General features: G+C 34.7%; 1 protein-coding gene across 1 annotated transcript in view; it reads left to right on the top strand.

Annotated features, from left to right (window-relative positions):
* The first annotated feature begins 671 nt into the window (after nucleotides 1–671).
* The window catches only part of LOC135073168 (uncharacterized), a 75,349-nt gene continuing 51,914 nt past the window's right edge, over nucleotides 672–24,106 (top strand). The window contains exons 1-2 of the mRNA XM_063967262.1: nucleotides 672–878; nucleotides 12,716–12,773. Of these exons, the coding sequence (XP_063823332.1) occupies nucleotides 853–878; nucleotides 12,716–12,773 (84 nt within the window). The 5' untranslated portion in view covers nucleotides 672–852. The remainder of the gene's footprint in view (nucleotides 879–12,715; nucleotides 12,774–24,106) is intronic.

Genomic DNA, 24,106 nt, shown 5'->3' with positions numbered 1-24,106 from the left:
GGCCACCTCCTGACTCCATCATCAGACCAGCTTAATGATACCATAACATTGCATTTTCATCGTACTTACATAAGTATACCACAGCTCAATCGGTTGAGAACTGGTCTTAAATTCAGTTGCAAGATTTGTCCCACACATACTAACAAGTGAAGTCAATATAAAGCTTTTAAATAAATAAAAAATAGCATTATGGTTACAAAAACTGTTGTTTTGGTTTCTGGAAGTTCTGGAAGCCCAAACATACTTGTCAGAACGCGTTTTTCTAGCATTTTTCAGCGTGCCTGATGTATCTTTTTGGTAAATAGTAGGTACTGGATTAACGATTAACGGACTTAGGATAATTTAACGGAAGTTAACGAGTCCGTTAACATTTTTTAAAGTTAACTTAAAAGTTAATCCGTTAATAGAAATGTTAACTTCGTTAATTAACGATTAACGGATTAACGAGTTAATGCCCAGCTATGGTAATGTGTGATTAATTCTTATAATACCATAAATAAAAGATTCGAGACTGACTTTTGTTTTATGGGCCGTAAATGAAGAGGTGTACCGGTAACAAACTTGAAGGCGTGGGTTTGCCTAAACGAATGTCGGATTAGCAGAAGCGCATTGTCCTCGCAGAGCAAAACCCGCTTGGAGCTCTTCCTCTCGCTTTCGGAGAGGTGGTCGATGGCCGCGCGCGCTGCCAGTCCGCGACCGTGCACTGCGCGCGCGCACCGTGCGCCATATTGAATCTCCACGGGTTGCCATGACAACCGCGTAAACAACGCGAAGTTATCGTGATCGTCGGCTTCATTGCTTTTCTTGTTTCACAAATTTTGAACAACTAGTGCTGTGGTATAAGTTACATGTATGTTTCCATTGCGGAAAGCTGACGAGTAAGTATGACTACTTAATTAAGATTGATCAAATACTTCTTTAATCTTTAAATACTTATATTTGGTTCTAAGCTTACTTGTACAAAGTACTTTCCTCCTCAGACAGACCGGATGTCGATTTATTATGTAGGTAGGTAATTGAAGAAAATCGTTACATACTTATAAGGACAGATGCCTCCAATTTTATGTTTAACATGAGGATTGAATACTCTACCAAATGCTCTATAATTTATTACTCCAATGAGAAGTTCCATAAAAGAAATTAAAATAGAGTTTTACATACAAGTAGTTATCGTCGTAGATTGTACCTACTTTACTAGAATTTAAATCCTAACGTTTTTTTACGTGAATTAATTCCGCTTACCTAAGGTAAGTGCCCCCTACTTCGGTATATTAAGGCTCTTACGACTTTAACAATTTATTTAAAAAAAACCAAGCATGATATCAGTATGAAAGCTTTTGTATGCTAAACTTCAGTCTTTTGACAGTAACTTAATACATAAATTATAGTTATATTGTTTGAACTTTTTTTAATATTAATTGTTCTGCGGACCTCTTGTTTGGATCCTGTTTCGTGATAAAATTTTGCTCTGTTTCCAAGTTCGTGAACTCATGTCCCCTATTTCGGGATAAGGTTTTATGCATCGAGTTAGGATATTTTAATAATGATTATGGGTTTAATAAATTTAAAAACGATAATATAAATTTAGAATAAAATAATTATGTGAAATTGACGATATTACTTACCTGAAAAAATATTCATGAGAAATAATGTGAGTCTGTTTAGCTAGGTACGCACCTTCGTATAAAATTTTGATTTGTTAATTCTAACAATATGTGAAAATATTTATATAACCATCAGAAATGTGGGGCGGCCTTAACCCCCCCCCCCCTCCCCTTCGTACCCATTAAATTTTGATTTTTAATTTCTAACGATATGTGAAAATATTTATACAAGTCATTAGAAATGTGGGGGGGGGGACTAACCCCCTTCCCCCTAATCCCACCCCTGGAACTGCTTCAAGTGAGGGTAGCCCCCCCCCTGAAAATAACTCCATATACGCGAATGAGTCATAATAAAAATTAATTATTTAATTAATTACTTAGGTAGGTAAGTATTAAAAACTAAAAAATATGTCGATTTCTTTGATGTTATGTGTCATAAAAGTACCTAACACTATACATTTATACAGTGTGAGTCACGTTAAAGTGTACATATGAAAATAGATGAAACTAGACCTATTTTTATCGACAAAAAAGAGGTCAAATTTTTTTTTAATTTTTTTTTTAAATTTTTTATATAATTTTTTTTCTTCCAATTACTTATTGTAAAGAAAACGTAATAACTTTTAAACGAAGCGGTATATCCTGATAAAATAAAAACTGTAATAATGCTAAATAACAGGCGATACTAAAAAAATACATAAAATACACAAAAAAGGTCAACAAATAATAAGAAATGATACTTTTTGAAAAAAATCTTCTTTTAAATTCGTGTTTTTTTGGTTATTTGATAAATTTCTCCAAAAAATGCCCCTATAACCGGCGGTTTTTATTACTTTATATTATTCTCTATCGTATTACCTTCGTAAAACCAAAAATCGCATGTCTCTATCCCTATCACAACGTTTGCAATGATCGTTTGAACTAAGCCTCTCCGGGCGCGCCATTCAACGCTTCGTTAACAACGAAACTGAAAATGGCTCTAGATTTGTAATTTTGATAAAGACAAGTTAGATTTCAAATAAAAACAAAAGATTTCGAAGTAAAGTAAGCATTTTAGTTAAAATTAAAATTGTCTCTACCTGTAGCGGAGAATAATGTTGTGGCAGGCCTTTGTTCAAACGATCATAGCAAATGTTGTGATAGGGATAGAGACATGCAATTTTTGGTTTTACAAAGATAATACGATAGAGAGTAATACAAAGTAATAAAAACTACCTGTTATAGGGGCATTTTTTGGAGAAATTTATCAAATAACCAAAAAAACACGGATTTAAAAGAAGATTTTTTTCAAAAAGTATCATTTTTTATTATTTGTTGGCCTTTTTTGTGTATTTTATGTATTTTTTTAGTATCGGCTGTTATTTAGCATTATTACTGTTTTTATTTTATCAGGATATACCGCTTAGTTTAAAAGTTATTACGTTTTCTTTACAATAAGTAATTGGAAGAAAAAAAATTCTATAAAAAATTAAAAAAAAAACTCAAAAATTTTTTGACCTCTTTTTTGTCGATAAAATTAGGTCTAGTTTCATCTATTTTCATATGTACACTTTAACGTGACTCACACTGTATATCACGAACTTGGGAAAAAGTAACAATAATACGGTTCCTTGTTTCGTGATACTGATTATTCCAAATTCCCCAAGTAAAATTCATGGATTATTATCAAATTGTGTCAATTAACTATTATCTATCCCATATAACATACAAATAAACCAAGATAAATAAAACAAATCAAATAAAAACCAAAATTACGCTGGTAGTACTTATGCTAATTTATCTTAAAATTGGTCATTTATGTGAACTTCAAACTCGTGTCATATAAATTCTAGTGAACGAAACATATACCGAATTTAGATCATGAGAAACTTAAATAAATGTATTATTTGTTTCATAACTTACATTTCAATTATCATAAATAATTATTTAAAAACCAAGCATCAAAATATTATCCATAATATCCTTGATTCGGTAGTATCACGAAACAGGGGACACCCGAAAAATAATATGTACGCTATTTCGTGAGTCAATTAATCGCAATTTTAAAGGAATTCTACGTTTTCATATAACTTTTTTCTAAGCCAAATCAATTGTCAAGGAACACATGAAACCACTATTACAAGTTTTATGCAAATGGACGTTCCTTCGCCTTTCTATAAGCTTAAGATGTTGGAGCGCTAACCTTACGGTGAGAGCAACATTTGCACGCCGCACGGCTGTTTTTGGCTCTCTGAGAGTTTGAAGCTTCGTATTGCTCTCATTTTTGGCGCCACAATGTTGGTACTTGGTTTTTTAGATAGCTTAAATAATAGAGTTTTTGTAGTTATAAAGAATTTTTATAAATAACATTCCATTTGCTTATTATTTGAGCTAGAAAAAAAACTTACGAACTTACGTACTATCACGAACTAGTAGCCGTTTACCTTAATTGTAACATTTTTATTTCATATCGCAAGCTGTTTGTCTGAACTTCTGTACCAATACTTCTTATTTAGGACAACTTTTCTATAAACTTATCATCAAACTCATACCTATTACTATCTACACTATAGTATAGGCTTAGGCACCCTTCTTGCTTCTTTTTTTTAAAGTTCCCGGTGGTCCAGGAGCTTGGTAGGTAATTATTATCTGTGGCGTTGGTTGATTTCAGCTACCCACCACAAAATGGTAAAGCTAAGACTTACGTATGGGATGTTAAGAACTAGAGACTTAAGTAGCACGTAATAGGTACAGTAGGTAAGAAATACAGGAAAATAGACTTACAGAATACAGCGTTTTGAAGGCTCATGAATTTTTATGCTTATCTTTTTAATGATGGATTCATTTCATTTTCTATATTTCATTAGGATATTTCCTTTATTTAAATTACATTAATTGTAACTACCGACGAAACGGAAACGGCATAAGGTAAAGTAACATAACTTATTACCTACCTACATAATTATGTATACATATATGTGTAAGTAGTGTTAATGAGCAAATTAAAAAGTATTTGTTGCAATGAAATGGAGTCGATGTGCCGGAAAAAATAATTATTAATAGCTCATAACTTTTTAGAGTTTCGATTGTAGGACTGAAACTGGGAATACTTGAACATATTATCACGAAACACGCGAATTATCCTGGGGCTGAGCATAGTGGAAGACTTCAATTCATCGCGTGAGTTGGGACATTATTGAGCGTAATTAAGATACTTACGTGTATTAAGTAATACGATTAATAAAGAAATAAAATAAATGTTATCTAATATAATCTTATGCTAATAAGTAGGTAGACATAATAGGCATACCTACCGTTAGATAGGTAGGTCCTTATAGTTCTTGCAACTCACGGAGGCGAGTGAGCTTTATTTGTGTCTGTACGTGTAAGTACATGCATAAAAGATGGTGTAATGTCATGTCTTTTGTATCAAGTAACTATACCTACATTACATGTACTTATTACCTATGACCTGTAAAATTATTTATTAACTAAAATTATTAAGTCACTAATACTACGACTCTACCTTTCCAAAAGTTTCATAACAATTTAGCAAATTATTTTTTCACTAGAAAATAATTTAATTAAACTTTTCGCAACTTCAATTTTATAATTTCTAAATAGGTACTTACCCTTTTACTAATAAAAAGTTACACAGTTATTGAACACTGTTTTAAAATGACATTTCCATACTAAACGTCACTTTAAAACACTGTTCAACGAGCGTGTAAGTTTTATTAGTAAGGGGGTATGTGTTTACTAACATGTTTACATGTTATAATATCAGAAAACATAAGTGAGAACGTACCTACGTGTTTCGTTTAAAATGATTTCAGAAGAAAATTGAGTGATAGTTCTCTCAGGCAGGAGTTTACTTAATAGAAGGTGCCTGTGCATCTCCGTTGCACAATGAATAATAATGGTCGACCGCGCGTTATGTAATGCTGGGCACGAGCTTCGCCATGAAATGCTACCTCATAGCTATAATACCTAGGTAATTCATTTACTTTAAAATTGAATACCAAATTATTAGGATAATTAATTCACAGACTTTTGTCTTAGAAATGTCTGCACATCTTTCCATACATTAAAGTTAATAGTCAGACAATTAAAACAATTTCCATTAGACTTTAAAATCTACCATGAAAGGATGATGGGCACAAATGTATGGAAAGTGGTACCCGCTCCAATAGCCATAACCAATATATATATTTTAAAAGGCCTTTACATGTAGGAAAATGTCTGCTATGGGGCCAGTTCTAATTCACGTTTTGAAAGCAGTAATTCCACTAAGTATTATAATGAAAGTATAACATAATCATCCATGTATACGAGTATGTATTATGACTACAATCTATTAATATAACTAAAAGAAGCATTGAAAAGGAAAGGATTATACCTACGATGAACTACCCAAGCTATTAGCCCTTTTTCCCTTTCATCATCATCATCATGATCATTTTAGCCATAGGACGTCCAGTTGAACATAGGCCTCCCCCAATGATTTCCACAATGGCCGGTTGGTGGCGGCCTGCATCCAGCGCCTTCCCGCTACCTTTATGAGGTCGTCGGTCCATCTTGTGGGTGGACTTATTGGGTCTTGTGGGTTTGTTCGCTTTAGCAACCCATAATAAAACCCTTAAGAAGTAATAAAAGTTAAACCCTAGTTGAACTCTGGCATAAATTGTCATTTGGTATGGAAATGTCATTTTAATCCAAGGTTCTTCTTAGGTGTAACTTTTTATTAATAAGGGGGTAGTAGTTCTTCAAAAAAAAATATTTATCCCCATCAATAATTGTAGAGTTAAGGAAGGATGCTGGAGCAGTAAACCCTTCCTGCCTCGCATAACCTAAGTACCTTACGAAAGACACGTATGATACTTCTTCTTCTTCTTCCTCGGTCCGTTACTGATGAGGATCGCGACCATAGATAGTGTTCCTCCACAGACTGCGGTCATAAGCTGTGTGGACCGCACGATGCAAAGTCCCGCCCACCGTCTTCCTCACCGCGTCCGACCATCTCGTCGGTGCCCTGCCCCGAGCGCGTCTGCCTTCCTTCCATACTGTATGATACTTAGGTTACACAAAAAGTATGTTTATCTTCGAACGCAAACAGATCTGAGGCTGGTGGCCATAGCAAAAGTTGTTCATCTTGGTAAGACCTTTCAAACGATACTAGACACATATCTATTGGAGCCAGGTACCATTTTGCCCATTGTCCTTTATTTCGTAGTCGATTACTTAGGTAGAATTGATCTTAGGAATTTGATTGTTTCCTTTGAAGTCAGTTTTTTTGTATTTCTCCTTTGATGTTTTCCATTGTAAAATGTCTAAGTTTTTCGTGTTTCTTCGTGTCATGAAGGCGGGATGGTCTCCTTCAAAATGAAGCGTATATGCTAACCCTAGTTTGTAGCATGATATACCTACAGCGTTCATTGATTTCCCACACTATGTAATGCCCTAGCCGGTCAGCGCACTTTTACCTTTCGCTTATTGAGACCTACAGTCTACACCCAATGCGATCCATGGAGGTCTTCAATTGAGCCCTTGGATATAGACCTAATACCTTCCATTGAGGGTAGAAAAATACATAGAAACCCAATAATAATGGTTTCGAACACTAAGGGTGGGTTGCACCATCTTACTTACGAGAGTTGTTAGAGTTGCACTACTTAACTTTAACGGTAACTATAACGATAACCGGTGCTTTTTGTATGGAGTTTGACAGATTTTTGACATTTGTCAAAGTTAAAGTAAGATGGTGCAATTCAGCCTTACTTTATTAGTTCACCTCTACAAAATGTCTGTTATCGGAATCATAGATATTTTTTGGAAACATCAGATCAGAAAAGAATCGAACCAGTGACCCAATGCGCTCAGGACTTTGCGCCAATAACTTCTTACGTTAACGATCTATCAACAATGAGATTACAATATTAGATTCCCTTTGCACGCTAATTCATACATTTTCTATTGTAACTTTAATTGCGGAATACTATGTGTAGTATTTAAGGTACCTTAGTTACTATAGACATAGAAATGGCTCCTACAAATACAAGGTCTCTTCCTAGTTTCATACATACGATAAAAATTGGTTATAGTTGTATTGTTCCGAAAATATTATTTAAAAGAAGAAGCGTTTTAACACCGAGGTTAGGTTTAACAAAAGGTGAATGGGTAAAGCTGACCGTGAAATTTAAAATTTTCTTATACTCACAAGGTTTATAAACCATTGAGACGGTATTACCGGTATTCTATAATACTTATTATCCTACGTCATAAGTGTGTGCCTACTGACTTATAATATTATTATTATTAACTTATTGTGATACGAGACAATAACCTTTTACGAAGAGATATAAATCTCTGGACAATAAAGAAATAAGTATTTAGAATCTTGTACTTAGGTACTGCAGGTATCACTCGTAGTTCAAATCAACGTAGTATTTTCCGATAAATATGTATAACTCTCTTGCCAAAGTACCAAATCCTATAAAATTCTTATATCTAAGTCACCCTAAAAGATAAAGGAAGCGCATAATCACACACATTTGAAGTGCTGCATGAATTATTGCTTTCAGAAGGTTAATTCAGAAATCGTTTCCAGTGCGCACTGCAATTATTACACTTATTGCAGTGGTTATGCACTTAACAGCAATCGATCACTTTACGTCGGGCTGCTTGTTACTTAATTGAGGATTTATGCTTCAGCGTCATACTCGTAGTACATGGTGCAGTTCCGTAGTTCAGTGTTGCACATTAGATCATAGATTTTGATTGCAAACTCGCATTTATTACAACTACATACGATATTAGGTACAGTGTTTAGCTCAATACGCTGCTTGTTCAAACATTTTCATTACGTGTTTGGTGAAGCGAGGAATGCTGAAAAGTATTTGATTGAGTATCGCTATGTAATACTGTTACGAAGATTTTAAATAACTATTTTTAGAAATAGTGCAATTGATAATAAACTGCGCAGGTAATAAATAATCTAGTCAGATTATAGTATGATAGGATATCAGTACCTACTTAACACTAATAATTTTATAAAGAGTTGGTACTATTTTTTAGCTCTTTATTTACCTCAAATTAGATATTTATCCGGTGAACTGAAATCCCAATTCTTTATGTAGGCACTTTTGAAGGCAATAAGTGTAGATTTTTCTGATAAAGTGTGTCAGGACAAACTTTCAGGTCCTGAAATTTTGAACAGTCTTGCCATTTTCTGAAATCGGGTATTTCAGTCAGTTATTAAAAATTGAATTTATTTAAGTAACATAATGTTTTACCTAGTATTATATTATCTGTGGTTTTACGTTCTTGAAGTTATTTTTAAACAACAATAGTATTTGCCTAGGTTCTATATTGGCTCACATAAAATTCTAAATCCTATTCTTTGTCTTACTACCGATTTGTGTTCATAATAATCTCTCTTCATAATTTTATTTTTCATACTTTTTTTATTCATACATTTTTATTACTACCATCCGAGCTCATAACAGTTAGTAATCATAATTTTTTTATCGATACTGTGACTACCAAGAACCATTTAAAATACATAATTTTTATTTTCAGATCTTTTTTCTTCATAACATTCAGATCATATTGTTTTAATTAATAATGTTGTTACTAAGAACATACTTCAACTCATAATGTTGTTGTTCAGAATAATTTACTTTATAACAGACATACCTACTCGTATCTTTAAAAAAATATATATATAATCTAATAGAGTAGATAAGCATGCAGAGCATGCAGCATGAAAGCAAGCATGCAGCATGCATTGGTATCTCCTCGTCTCCGGCGCTGCGGGATGTGCAGCCCTTCCGCCCTTGCGTAACGAGGCGAGGGCTGCCCTCCCTCCGCGCCTCCGGCTTTTAAATTACACTCTAGGGGTAGGGCAGACAAGACTACGTGGAGTCGGTTTTGCAGCGATTCGTTTCTGTCACGTTAGTTTTGTGGCACAAAATATTGCCTGTTTTGGACCATTTCAAATTAATTTAATCAATACTTAATACTAATATTATAAATGCGAAAGTAACTCTGTCTGTCTGTCTGTCTGTCTGTCTGTCTGTCTGTTACGCTTTCCCGCTTAAACCTCGCAACCGATTTTGATGAAATTTGGCATAGAGATAGTTTGAGTCCCGGGAAAGAACATAGGATAGTTTTTATCCCGGTTTTTGAAACAGGGACGCGCGCGATAAAGTTTTTCTGTGACAGACAAAATTCCACGCGGGCGAAGCCGCGGGCGGAAAGCTAGTGTTAAAATACGATTTAATACGAATATAGACATCATGATTTTCAATAATATGGATAAATACACTTATGAGTAATAAATTTATGAAAACAAATATTAGGATACATCACATTTATGAATATTATAGTTATTTATTCGAATGATTATGAGTTTCGATCATTAGTATAGAAAAATATATGAAAACAAATATTAGTAAAAACTAAGTGTATGATTAGTGATATTATGAATATCAATGATTATGTTTTTAAATATGTAGGTTTTAAATTTTTTATGAAGAATGATCATTATGGTATCAAATTGTATGAGAAATATTTTCGGACCTCCAATGATAGGAATTGAAAAGTTATGTAAGAAAATGCGCTACCATTTGCCTACCTTTTATCACTTGAAATTAGCGATATCATATCATTATGTAAGAATGTTTAGATATCATGTTCATACTTAGCTATTATTGCCTATTTGTTTAGTTACATAAATCATAATAGTTTCGTATCATTGTAGAAGTGCGATAATAAAACTGAAATTCGATGGTCGCTCTCGCTTTCTCTGCTGTCGGTACATCTTCTTAAGTGATGCTTGTCGTGAGTTCGTGACTTCCAACACTTGGGAAGAGGGAATGTATCTACATAAGTGCCCCATCCGTATTTCCATAAATAAATATATTACGTTTGGAACGTATTATTACAGTTTACAATGCGAAGCAATTTGTGTAGGTACCTACTTCAAATGGAACTTAAAGCGTTTTTTCTATCGCCACACCTAAGTTTGGCGGGAGTCGGCATGTAATTTGTTATTGCTGCCATAAATGATTGTGATCTGGTAGTGATTGATTAATTGATTTATAGATTCAATATTCAGAACATTGATATGCGAATATTAGTGCTATTGGTGCTATGATGGACTTAATTTTTTTACATGTCTGGAGATAAAGAATTTGTTTTCATTAAATCACACACACATTGATAATAATTTAGCGATACACTTTTAGGAAGGTTCTGGTAACTCTTTAAAACATTTTTCGACGTTTTTCAAAATGTGAAATAATGCCTATTCAAAAACGATAAATAAAACTATAGCCCGTCACCACAATCACTGCTCATCAACTTAGTGAATCAAGGATACTAAAAAAAGAACACATCACTCGATTAAGATCAAACCAATGTAATCGGGATGTATTTTATTTATTGCAAAAACTAAAAGTGAACTAAACGACTCTACGTCAATCATTGATGGTTCTTCTATTTTTTTTTGTTTACAGGCTTACGTAATGCGAATATGACATACGGGTAGGTATGGAATTCTAGGCGAATCCTGTTGGTGTCACGAATCACGACAAATAGGCTTAAATATTCATAAGCTTGGCAATGAGACTGGTTGCGATGCGTCAAGTCGAGAGGTCAAGTGAACTATATTCGCACTAAGCATTACGAGTTAGGAGTGTCTTCATATCGTTTTATTATGCTTACGTATTCCATTTGCATTTATTTTGCATGTGCGTCTGTAAAGTTATAACATAATTTTGATAAAAGCCTGTTTTAAAACTTGCTCTATGTAGAGGCAACCAGACTAAAAGCTGGTTTTAAATTGCTTGAAAATTGTGACTTTTGCTCGGTTTAGAAGTCAAAAGACTCATCAGATACCTGCTGTACTTGGGTCTGGTGGTTACATCACGATGAGTGAACGTTAAGTTCAAGTACACTCAAGTTAGCTAATTATAATTGATAGACTAACAGGTAGGTATGTGAATTATGCGAAGGCATTATAAAAGCTGAACACGCTTCAGGTAAAATACGAGTGTGCATATAAGTTTCTTAGTATAACTTAGTAGTGATCAAAATTATTTAGCTCAGAGAATGGCATTATTCACGTAATAAAAATGTTTTCTAATAATAAAAAAAAGATTATTTACTTAACAAATTAGTCATTAATATCGATTACTGTTAATTAACTATTTTATAAAAATAGGTATGTCCGTGATTATTAAGTACACGGAATTAAGTTACTTAACCGTAAAATGATGTGTATAGTTTTTTATGCATACCTAGTTGATTTGTCTGACGCCTCGGAAAAAGATTGGTATATTGGAAGACAAAACTATTTCAGTTGAAATTAAATTTCTGTCTCCGTGTCTTCTAAGGCTGAGTTGCACCACCTAACTTTAACCGTAAATTTAACGATAACCGGTGGTTTTTGTATGGAGTTTGACAGATCTTTGACGTTTGTCAAAGTTAAAGTAAGATGGTGCAACCGAGCCTAAGTACCTATTTTCCTATTCCGCCTACCACGCTATTACACTTCTTTGTGTTATGCATAAAAATTACGTAGGTAATATAACAAAGATTATCTTTCAATAAACAGCTTCTTAACTTGTCAACCATTAAATTGAATTTAATAGTTGGGGTCCCATCTACAGCCGAACGATGTGTATATTCGACTCTATACGTCTCATTCACTTGTTTTAGTAGGCTAGCATGAGGGTCAGAAGCCAATAGAACAAGCAAATTGAAATCACTTTGCAGAGTAGACCCTGATTTATTACAGCCTATCAATTTATGTCGTAGTGTACCTAAGTACCTACCATTACTTACGTGCTTAATCTTATGCTTAACAAGGTTTAAGTCACAGTTCAATGTTAACTGGAAGTCGATTGTAGGTGAGGCGTCATGGTGTTAATTGAATTTATGTAATATAATTATTTTAGCAGTAGCTCGTATACCCACTTAATATTATTAAGCTTGATTAATATTAAACCACTGGTAATAAGTAGATGAAAAGCGAGAAATCGCTGAAATGATGCTGAAAATTTAATTATTGTATTTGGAGTAATTTTCCTAAAGTTCAATGTAAAAATAATATTTGTTTGTTGTTTCAGAACTCACCTAGTTCACGAGACAGTCTTCACAATGGAAAAGGACAAAATAGTATTTAAGGTAAGTTACAATAGCAGTTTCACCATACCACCACAGCCATTCAACCAGGAAAAAATAAAAGTAGAAACATACCACCAATAATTATTTTATTCTTAATCGTGATTCAAGTGGCACATAATTTTAAGTTTTTGCGAAACTTTACGAACACAGACAAACTGTACAAAAACAGTAAAGTGTAGATTAATAATAACTATGTTCGTAATTGAGTTTCGTCGATCCGATAGTGAACATAGTATATGTATTTCACGCACGCAACTGCATGGAGTTAATTAACATTTTCCTTTTTCAATTATATGTAATAATAGATATAATTTATTTATTGTAATGTTAGATTTATCAAACGTTTTTGGAACTTCCTTAAAATAACCTCGACATTTTCATCCATAGATCTCAGTTTCAGTTTGTATTTCGGACAAGGAATTGCGCATCTGAAGTTCGCGTTGTTACCATACTCGTAAGATGTTTGTCAAACGTGAGTGTTAATTTAATTAAACTTATTTATTAGATACTTGGAACTTAGTGACATCTAATAAATATAAGAGGATGTAGAAATAGATTGTAGACAAGTTGTTACACGATACGCATGTCTCTATGTCGGATGTGACGAGTGACGGCGGTCGCCGGCGCACGAACCGCGATGACAAATTACCCGCTCTAACGCTTGTCAGGCATGCATGTTGCATGCGAGTTAGATTAAATTACTTCTTAGTTTTTAGCATCAATTCAAAAACAGATATTACATTATGTAAGGAATGAACTCTCAGATATTTGAAATGGTTTTATAGGGAACACAGTACCAGTACAAAAGACATTTCTCAATCTTTTCCGTCTGTAAGCCGAATATGTGTACAAAAACATGCAGGACTTTTTCAATTTGCGAAAATACCGGACAAAGCTACAAAGGAGCGGAAGTGACTGTCCCTGTGTCGCTCGCATTGAACCACTGACCCGATTTTACCAATGCACAACACTGCACCAACCGCATTTTTTACCTCTAAAAATTCCGCCACAACGTCCTTATCAATACACATTTCTGAGCGTTCACTTTTGGTCTTATGTCAATAGCAAAAGCATCGATATTTTTAAAACAGATGACCCTAAGGTTTTGCGAAATCTTCATTTAATGTTCTATTAATTTACATCGAGACAAGGACTATAATCTTAGCTAACATGACACTTGAAAGAAAGGTCATACATAGATATTTCACTACAATATCAGTAGGTGTTCTAACTTTATGTTTCGTTAGACAGATACAAAATGCAAGTCGCTCTGCAGGTAATAAATATTCAGGTTCCCAGTCGTGTGTGCATATGTTCGACACACCCAGCAATTAGGAAATCATAACTCACTCCGGAGCAGAAATTCATAGACTTGGCAAAACGCAGGACAAACAATAGCGCGGTTTATATGCAAATTTTATTGCACGATTATTGCTTTATCACTGAGACTCAATACAATGGTAGAGCCTTTGATCCGTATAAATTTACTGCCTGCTACAACTACTGAAGTAGGGTTTCTTGCTCTCAATTGCAACAACATCTGATTCCCATAAAAAAAATAGGTTGTGGTAGTAATCAAATCATTTGTATATTAGTTGCGTGCGTGACTGGGTCTTCCGCTGTGAACCAAATTGCCAATGTCACACCACCAGCTATTACATAAGAAGCCATTTGTGGCACATCAATAATTTGATGAAGGGTCTGTTTTGAAACATTGTTTGAATGGTCAATCGCAAATTGTGTGAACATTGGTGTTGCAACGCTTCAGGCGGAGGCCGGCCGCATTAGCGGCACGATGATGAATGTCACCATTACACTGGTCTCCCACTGCAAATGCAAACAGCTCATTGGATGACTCATTTAGTTTTACTAACTAACCGGATCCGGTTCATGAAAAAGCTATTATTCAAGATAGAGGCTTACGCGTTTTGGCACCCAACTAGGTGCTCAAACGTTAAATTTTTTATTATTATTAATACCTAAATACGTTCATAGACGTTTCCAAATAAACTTGTAAAACTAAAATAGGTATGCCGTAACCGTTATTAAAGGTTCTGTAAAAAGCGTGAATGCGTGGCGGTGACATGTCCCAAGCTGGCATGTGTGAAATTCCGCGGCAAGTCATCAATGCCAAAGCCCAAAGAAAACCGGCTACCTACTTAAAGCTGAATGTTATTTTATATAAACGCTTACATACCCATATTAGCTGTAGTATAATTTGGCCGTTTACTTAAGTAAATGATCATTTTTTTTATACTTATTAAACTAATTTAGTTTATCTCTTCAAATTCCTTGCTCCAAATACATAGTTTATCACTTACAGCACGTTAATTTAACACAAAATATTGTGTTCTTGTTTTCTGCTTGCAACTATGAAGTGAATGGTTTCCATATTTATCGACTCCCGAGTTTTTACCTGTGGCTGAAATTATTGACCCATTTTTAAATCTGAGATTTCCGCGTGGGATCGGTTACGTGTTGACACCACACTAGGTGTCCTTTTTAAACGTGATCTGTAGGCATTGTAGGGCATGTCGTGAGTCTGCGGCATTCCTCGCGCCTCCAGCTCATTAGGACGGCCAAGGTTCCTGCCATTGTGGTGCTCGCCTTCATGCGTATTTACCCTCGTGTCACTCGCCTTCGCCTAATGTTGCCATTTCGGCTGATCAATCAGCTAGGGTAAAGGTGTATGACATTCATACGTGGGCACAATAGGATATTGATTGTACGAACCCAGCGGGTTCACGAATGAAAACACGAATTGAATTGCATTACCTATAATATATCTGGGGTAAACAAATCTCAAATTATGATATCTTCTGCCGATTACGACATAGCGGACGTAGGAATCTATTTTTTTTTAGAAATTCCTCTGAGAGTCGTAGGTGCTAATGCTATTGACACACAGAAAACACTAGAAAACCTAATGACAGTTAGCAATGGTGAAATGAAAGTAGCTATACAAGTCGCATGGATATTGATGTCGAAGCGGTGCGGTAGCGCTGCGATTTCTTTCTCACATTTTTTGTGTTAGACGACGATGATTGCTGGGAAAAGTATTTGCCCCACATAGTTTTTACCCTGTTTCTGTGACATTTCATTAGGTACGCACATTATTATGTATAACTAATGTGATTCTGAATGAAAGAACACCTGCCAGCTTGTGGCTTTGACAAGCTTATAAAGTCAGTCAAGTACATAGTTTAACTGTTTTTATTACGAAAAGGTAAATTGATCTCTATTTGTGTTGAAAAATAGTTACTATTTTCAGATACCAGTTTTCAGCATTGCTTTTCCCTAGTATTGTTAGTTGTGCTTGTTCATCCCTTGCCTGGGGAAATCCGAGAGCCTTTAGAACAAAACTAATACTTACCAATCCAAAATGGTACAGGCCTATACAGCAAACAAATATTCAACGGTTAAGTACATACTAATTTTAGTAAAAAAATATACCAACCGAATTTAGAACCTCCTCCTTTTGTTGAAGTTGGTTAAAAAAGCAAAAAGCTTTCAGCAAACACGAGTTTTTTCTTCTCCCCCTTTTATTTAACAGGTTCTTTGTGGTGGAACTTATAAAAGAACGTTTTAATTTGTTTGTAGGTAGGTAGGTATTCATTTGTAATTAAATGCGAAAGTGATAAAGGCGATAAATATTAATTTATGACCGTGCGTGTCGTGGTTTGGTGAACATGTAATATTTTACCAAATAAACAATGAATTTTATGTGATAGTAAAAGACGACTGTTACTTTATTCAATTAAAAACTTGTTCTTATTATTTTAACCTTTATACATGAACTCTTAGCACTTAATTTGCAATGCCTGGTGCCATTCTCTTTTTTACTAATGTTTATAATTTTTTCAAAATGATATTGCCTCATGAGCAAAATGTCACTGCTTTATTCGTTAATAAATTCTATATTAAAATTATAAACGCGAAAGTTTTTGTCACTCCACACAAAAAAGTAGATGGATTTTGCTGGAAGTTTGAAACTATTAAGCTCATACAAATTCAATCACCTAGGCTGTAATCAGCTACTTTTGATCGAAATCTGCGGAGAAGAAAAAAGTGGTAAATAAATTAATTAATGTTTGGTAGCCTCAAGCATTCACACAATGTAAGTCTTGTAACTACAGCATTTTCAAGTATGATTATTATGAGTGACTAACTCCAAGAAAATTTTCAAACAAATCATTCACTTTTACACCCAATTTTGGGTATTGGTAGAGTAGGTTAGTTCCTAAAAAAAATTTTTAGTCCGTCAATTTTAATATAAAAATATATTGGACACGTATATTTTTAATTGTGAATCAAACAAATAATTACAAAGTTATAGTGCGTTGAAGTTCCACGCGACGTCACAAAGTGCTGCACTTTTAAGTACTCATTGACGTCACGGGCCTTTTCTTTAGAACTTTGGCACGCTTTATCTCTTTACATTTTCATTAGTTTGAAAAAGTGAAAAATACGTGTCGAGTATTGATAAGCTAACTGACGGACTAATTAAAACTCTTGCTTTTTTACCCAGGAAACATCCCTATTGGTGCATCATTCTTTGATTGTTTTTTTTTGCTAAGCAAGCAAAGGCATTCGCAGGAGGTGCGTCGCCTTGGCGAGAGCATCTCAAGTGCTCAAACGGGTTCGCTGTCAGGGCCCTCCGCGGGTCAAGGCTCGGCCCAGCGGCTTTTGACATATAATGGGCCAATTAACTTCTCATTTCTTGGAGCGGACACACTTCTCACGCAACATCGATCAAGTGCTTATCGGACATTAGCGATTTGTGGACAGACACAATGTGCTCTTTGACTCTCCTTTATTTACATTATGCCATAATGTAGTTGTACAGTCAAAGTCAAATATTTCGTGACACCTAAAGTAGCCAAAAAGTTAGCAACACATCTTTGTTACAATGGGAATAAGGTTGTGTTTTCAACTTTTTGGCCAGTTTGGGTGTCACGAACTATTTGACGCTGACTGTACGCTACGCTTTTTATGTTTCTCAACATCAAAAAAATTGCTAATTCAAAATGTTGAAAGTTAATTTTAAAGGAAAAGACAACAATAATAAATATCACATTACGTACAATAACTTATTAACACAGGTCCAAAAAATATCAGTGTCGTTGTCGTGGCCAGCGGAGCGTGGCACTATCCGGCATGATGTTACGCGCTACATTGTTACGATCATGTTATTTGATTAGTCAGGCTGTTAAGGGTTGTTGGAGGGTTTACTTGATAAGATTTAAATTAAGATAATTTAATTTAATGGATTAGGCAGGGCCGTTGCTTGTGTTGAGTCAACAGGTAATTGTAGATGCCAAGCTAATTGCTAAAGTAATTAAAAGTCCGTCGTTTGTAGGGCTGGGGCCCACTGTTGTTGGATTCACCAATTATGCTGATTAGTTTTAGATACTTTACAAATCGACCCGAGTAAATGAACATATTGTGCGACTATTTAGCGCTGTCAACCCTATAATGCCACGATTTCGTGGTCAGTCAACTCTAATTTATCTCGTCTTCAAGTGTATCGCAATCTGTTGGTAATAACCGTCGTGTGCATCCACCAAACAAATCATCTGGTCGTCTTGCAACGGCCGCGACGCCTCACCGGGCCCGTCAACTTGACTGATGGGTTTCTTATTGCCCATTTAAATTAATATTTTGTCGAGACACGTACTCAGATTACATCTATTATACGCTTGTATTACAAGAATACACGCCGGGTTTAACCAGTATCCGCATTTTTGTGCACTGTTAAACATACAAAAATAAGTACTCATTATATTTTTTCTTGATTTATTAAAGTATCTTCAGACAGTCTCTACAAAGAGTTCCGTATGAATAAAGTAATGTTTGAAAAAGATAGATGAAGCGTAAAGATAGATAATAACAGACAAGTCGATTCATAACTTCAATCTGGACTCAAGGTTTGTTTTAAAAGCAATTGGTTAAATAAATATCTTTAAAATCGACAGACTAAAAGAGCAGAGGTTATTCAAACCAGAAACAAAATAGTTTTCTGAAACTAAATAGTGTCTTTGTCTACTTATAACCTGATTTCTAATAAGCTTATGAAGAGTCTTAATAATAGTAAAATGTCAGTTGCCATTGCTAGATTGTTCCAACAGAATAATAATTTGAAACTAAGTGCTACTATTATATAAAAGCTTATTATAATCTACTTGACCTATGAAAATAAATCTTGTATGTAGAGGTAGTGACAGATTTTGCGGCTGAACCAAATGAATGGGAAATTAATCTTTAAACCCCAATGAGGCTTATGAGTTAGTATGAAAATCAAACATTCAAAGGTTAAAAATGTTAACCGATTTCTGTATTTTTGTTTGGTGATTCTTGCTGTGATCTTCACGGGAACATAGCCGCGAGCTTGTGCTAGTAAATTATGTGCATGTTAGCATTAGTAGCCCATATTATTATCGTCGAAACTGGTCCTGAGTGCCTTGCGCCAAAGTTCATAGAGCATTATTTAAAGGGTATTAATCACAGGTAGTTGTCGCATATTAATTATTTGTAAGGTACACATATCAGGTCTATTGTATTCTAATTTATTTAGCCTGGATAGCGAAGGTTAGCTCTGTCACGACGGATCTCGACAAAGCTGAGGCGGTGGCACCGCTCGTTACATGTCATAACCATTTGTGATTCTGATGAGTTGGTATGCGTGCTTCCTGATATCGTAAACCTTGAATATATAACTTGCTTTTTATTGAATTTAAATTAATTGGAGGTGTCCTTGCTTCGACCGTCATGTAGGTATTAGGTATTTGTACGAAGCTTGTCTAATTTTTTCGTATTATTTGAACAGTCTGCATTTTGAAATGTAGAGTTCTTTTGTTTTATCAAGACAACGATCTCTACATAATAATATGACTTGTCGGTTTAAATAACAGGTATTATTAGAACGTCCATTCATAATGTCAAAGTGCAAGATTATTTGCACAAAGACAGCGTGTTAAAAACACAAAACATTTAAAATGTTATTTTTCGAAGGTTTGTCGGCTACACTCGGACACACCTCGTCGAGTTTACCCGCTTAATGGCTTGCACTTAATTCAAGGTCAGGCGCATCTTGGAAAGAATAAGCTCAATATGATTCCATCTTATTGTTCCTTTCAACAAGAGTAAACAACAAAGAGCGATCAATTAAGATGTTCAAATAATTAACATTACTAATGAAGACTATGCTGTCAGTTTGGAAAATGAAGGCATCAGTCACGTTCATACTATTAAAGTTCTCAATGTCAGCTTTGTGCTGTACTAGTTTTATTTTATTTTAATACTTAGATTCCCTATACAATAGACGTGCCCCTGACATTTCATGGTTTAGGTATTTTGACTTTTTGGTTTTCTGAGAATAGTGTGCCCTTTCAGGTGTTACCTTAGGCGTTATTTGAATGTTACTTTTCAATAACAGCTCTACTGTTTTTCTGCTGTCATTACACATCCATTACAAGGATTTATATGAATATTTTATAACTTACTTTCTACGTATTCTATTTAAAGAGATTTAATTCGTGCGTAATAACCTTTTTATTAGGTGTGTTACTTGTAGCAGTAATTTGTACTCATTGATTTTACTATCACATATTTGTAATCTGATGTCATACTCCACTCCTTTGTTATAACGCCGAGTAGTTAAGTATTAGAGTCGATAAAAACTCTACAGTAGTCAACAAGTAACATACAAACATGGTTAATATTTTATTAATTAAGAGCAAATCTCTACTTTGTAGAGAATTATGGAGTTCCTGATCTACTATACCAATACATACAATCTAGAGCCTGCATTTTTTCTATTAATATGCAAATCGTACCTTCCATATAAATAAAATAAAACCAAGAGCAATAGAAAATAACTACCAATATTGGTTAAATATTATATTTGAAATGCGTCTTAGTACCTATCAGAGAAACACGCAACCAAAAGTAATGCCATTGAAGTGTCAATTAGTATTAAAACAGTTCGAATACCTAGGAGTATTAAGGCAGATGTTCCACTTAAGATGAACGAGGTAGCTGAGCGATAAGCGAGGTTTTGCCTTCTATGTATCTATAGCACAAAAGATGAGTGGTATAGCGGAACGAAGCTCTAATACTTCAGATACACCACAAGCGCATCACTAACTAACTAACATTAGATTAGCCTCACTTTGGTGGAACAGTGACCTTACCCGTGGTTTTGAAAGCCACCTCACACGGAAACGACATCAAAGAACGTCGGTATCGGTAGTGATGTGAAAGCTAGGCGACCTAATCGAGACACTAACCTCGAAACTAGAATAGCTCTATAAATCTATGATACTCGTAGAATAGCTTTATCTATGATACCATAAAATCTAATCTTAAGAGTGCATTTAGAATAATGTTCACAGTTTCGAATGAAGTAGAATTTGGTTTCTCCACATTGACCTGATAAAAAACAGAACGTGATGAACACCGGCCTTGACAGTAAAACCAGATTGGAAGTGATAAAAACGTTATAGATATCAAGAATAGTCAAGATTGAAAAACAAATTAAAAGTATTGATCGGAGCAAACGCTTAAGATACTGGCTTTTTTACGCTGCTACAGTAAAGTGGAAGGAAAATCTCGAAGGATATTCAGTACATTCTAAGAATATAAAGACCTTTGGCTATGAGTATTTTAAGACACGTTTTATAAGTAATTGTCGTAATTGTATTGTGCAAATGATGATATTTGAGTGGGTATTCATTCGAATTCTTTAGAGACTGCAACAACCATTAATACAGTCATTATCTGTCATTGCCAATTTCTAAATAAACATTATCTAAATTATTATCAATATCGTCCGATGGAAAGTTAATGCAACATCACATATGAAAAGCAACAGTTTCCTCTTGTGATATGTGATACGTTATCAGCCATCAGCTCGGCGCGTGTCACGTGCTGTGGCGGCCTACATTCGGCAGACGCTGTTATCAGTCGTGTCGTGTCGTATATTTGAGCAAGTGATGTAGTCGTTAAGGTTGCAAGCTGATTAATCCGAACTGACAACTTCCTCTAAGATGCACTTAAATAAATTAGTCTCAAGCATTCAGTGAGAACATAACCGACTCTACATGCTTGAAACATGCAATACTAAATAAATAAAGTTATAAACTCTGTTTTTAAGCTTATTTTACATCGCTATTATTTCTTGTAAGTATTATGTAACGGAGATGCTACTCGTATTTAACTGCTTTGATAACACTAACTACTCTATATTATAGTAGGTACTCTCGTAAGTAAAAGGGTGTGTAATGTATGATATAACTACATATCATATAATACTTAGAGGATATAACATCAAATTATATAAAATCATTTAATATAATAATCATTTACTATAATAAACGAATAATATAATTTTAAAACGAATAATTTTAAGACAAATAACTAACAACTGATATAAAATGGTTTGATATAATGAATATTTTCTATAAAACTTACAATGTATACTATTTAAAACAAATAACATTCAAATCATATAAAAATAAAATGTCGAACAATCAAATGAGATAAAATTCTTTTCCTATAAAACTTAAATCATATAACAATAATTTTATATAAAGTTCAATTGTTATAATAAGCATTGCATGCAGCAAGCAAGCAAGCAAACAAGCAAGCTAGCAAACGAGCAAGCAAGCAAGCGAGCAAGCAAGCAACCTGGCAAGCAAGCAGGCAAGCAAGCTAGCAAGCAAGCTAGCAAGCAAGCTAGCAAGCAGGCAAGCAAGCAGGCAAGCAGGCAAGCAAGCAAGCAGGCAAGCAAGCAGGCAAGCAAGCAGGCAAGCAAGCAAGCAAGCAAGCAAGCAAGCAGGCATGCAGGCATGCAGCATGCAAATTTGACTAAAAACGTGAGACTTCTGTCACGGCTCCGGCACTGCGGGGCTCTGGCGGTCCCTCGCGTGCTAATCGTCGCAGATGGCTTTCGCTCGACACCGCGTCTTCGGCTTGCTGGCCGGCTTCGCCGGCCAGCCTCAGCCGCGGCGCCTCGCTTCCAGCCACCTGCTCCTCAGCCCGCGGGCCGCCTCGCCCCTCCGTGCCTACGCGCTTCTAAATTACACTCTAGGGGTAGGGCAGACAAGACTACGTGGAGTCGGTTTCACGGCGATTCGTTTTTGTCACTAAAGTCATTTATAAGTCAAGCTAAAGAAGAACACTAAAAGTTATATCTATCAGAAATTATATCAATTAAAGAGTATACCAAATAGTCGTTATAACAAATAATATTTATTTTATGTAATGGTTATATGAAATATTATTTATATTAAACAAAATTACATCAAATGAGTCTTAGATTAAGTAAGGTTTATACCAAATGTCTTTATGCGTTATGATTGGTATCTGAAATGACATTATTAGAAATGATTTATTATATGAAGTAAACATTATATGTTAAAAAATTATATCAAGTGTTATTATAACATACGTTTATTATACAATATGAACGTTATTGAAATGAATTTATATCATATAAACTTATATAAACAGTCACGCACCCTAAGTAAAACGTGCCATATTTTAGTACCTACCTACTAATTAGCAATTAGTCTTTAGGTACTGTCAGTCTGACACTAGTTATATACAAGGCACGCATGTCTGATGTAAATTTATACAAATTATGATGTATATTTAGGTACCTACATTACATAACTGCATGCGTTTATCATATTCTGACCTTTGTTATAAATTAGGGGGCTAGGACTTCGTCTGGATATCAGATGATTCTGCTAAAAAAAATTCCAAGATGTCCGCTTTTTTCATTTTAGTGGCATAATTATAGTTATGCATATGACAGGGTTGAGTGTAGTAATTTGCACGTGTGTTTGTACTTTTTAATTTAATGTCCCGTGTGTCCATAAACTCTGTTGCGTGGCCGGGACACCTGGCGCAGGCTCGTATGTCCACCGCGACAAGTAACATGTTAATGGGACAGATAACTTTGCGAAATGCTGACCACACGTGAAGAAAGCATTATGACGCTATTTAATTGACTAATGATTATTTTGATGTGTGTCAATAACTTTGGCAAGACAAAAAAAACTTATTTAGTGAATTACAAAGAAAAACAGAGAACTTACCGGCCTTTACGTCTAATGGTAAAATAGTAAAAATAGTTTTCTGCAGAAATAGACTAACATTCTTGTTCTTGAATAATAATGCACCTAATACTTCCTATTTCTGAAGTGCTTTGCGTTACGATTATGTATTTGCTTGATGATAATCCCTGCGCCACTGTATGTTATAAATAAATTCACAATAATGCTGTAATCACTACTAATATAGTCATTATCTGTGTCCTTCCGCTAATG

Source organism: Ostrinia nubilalis, chromosome 1 (assembly GCF_963855985.1).
Source record: "Ostrinia nubilalis chromosome 1, ilOstNubi1.1, whole genome shotgun sequence".
NCBI classification, from domain to species: domain Eukaryota; kingdom Metazoa; phylum Arthropoda; class Insecta; order Lepidoptera; family Crambidae; genus Ostrinia; species Ostrinia nubilalis.
The sequence above is the reverse complement of the archived record's forward strand: the minus strand, read 5'-3'. Positions and strand labels throughout refer to the sequence as shown.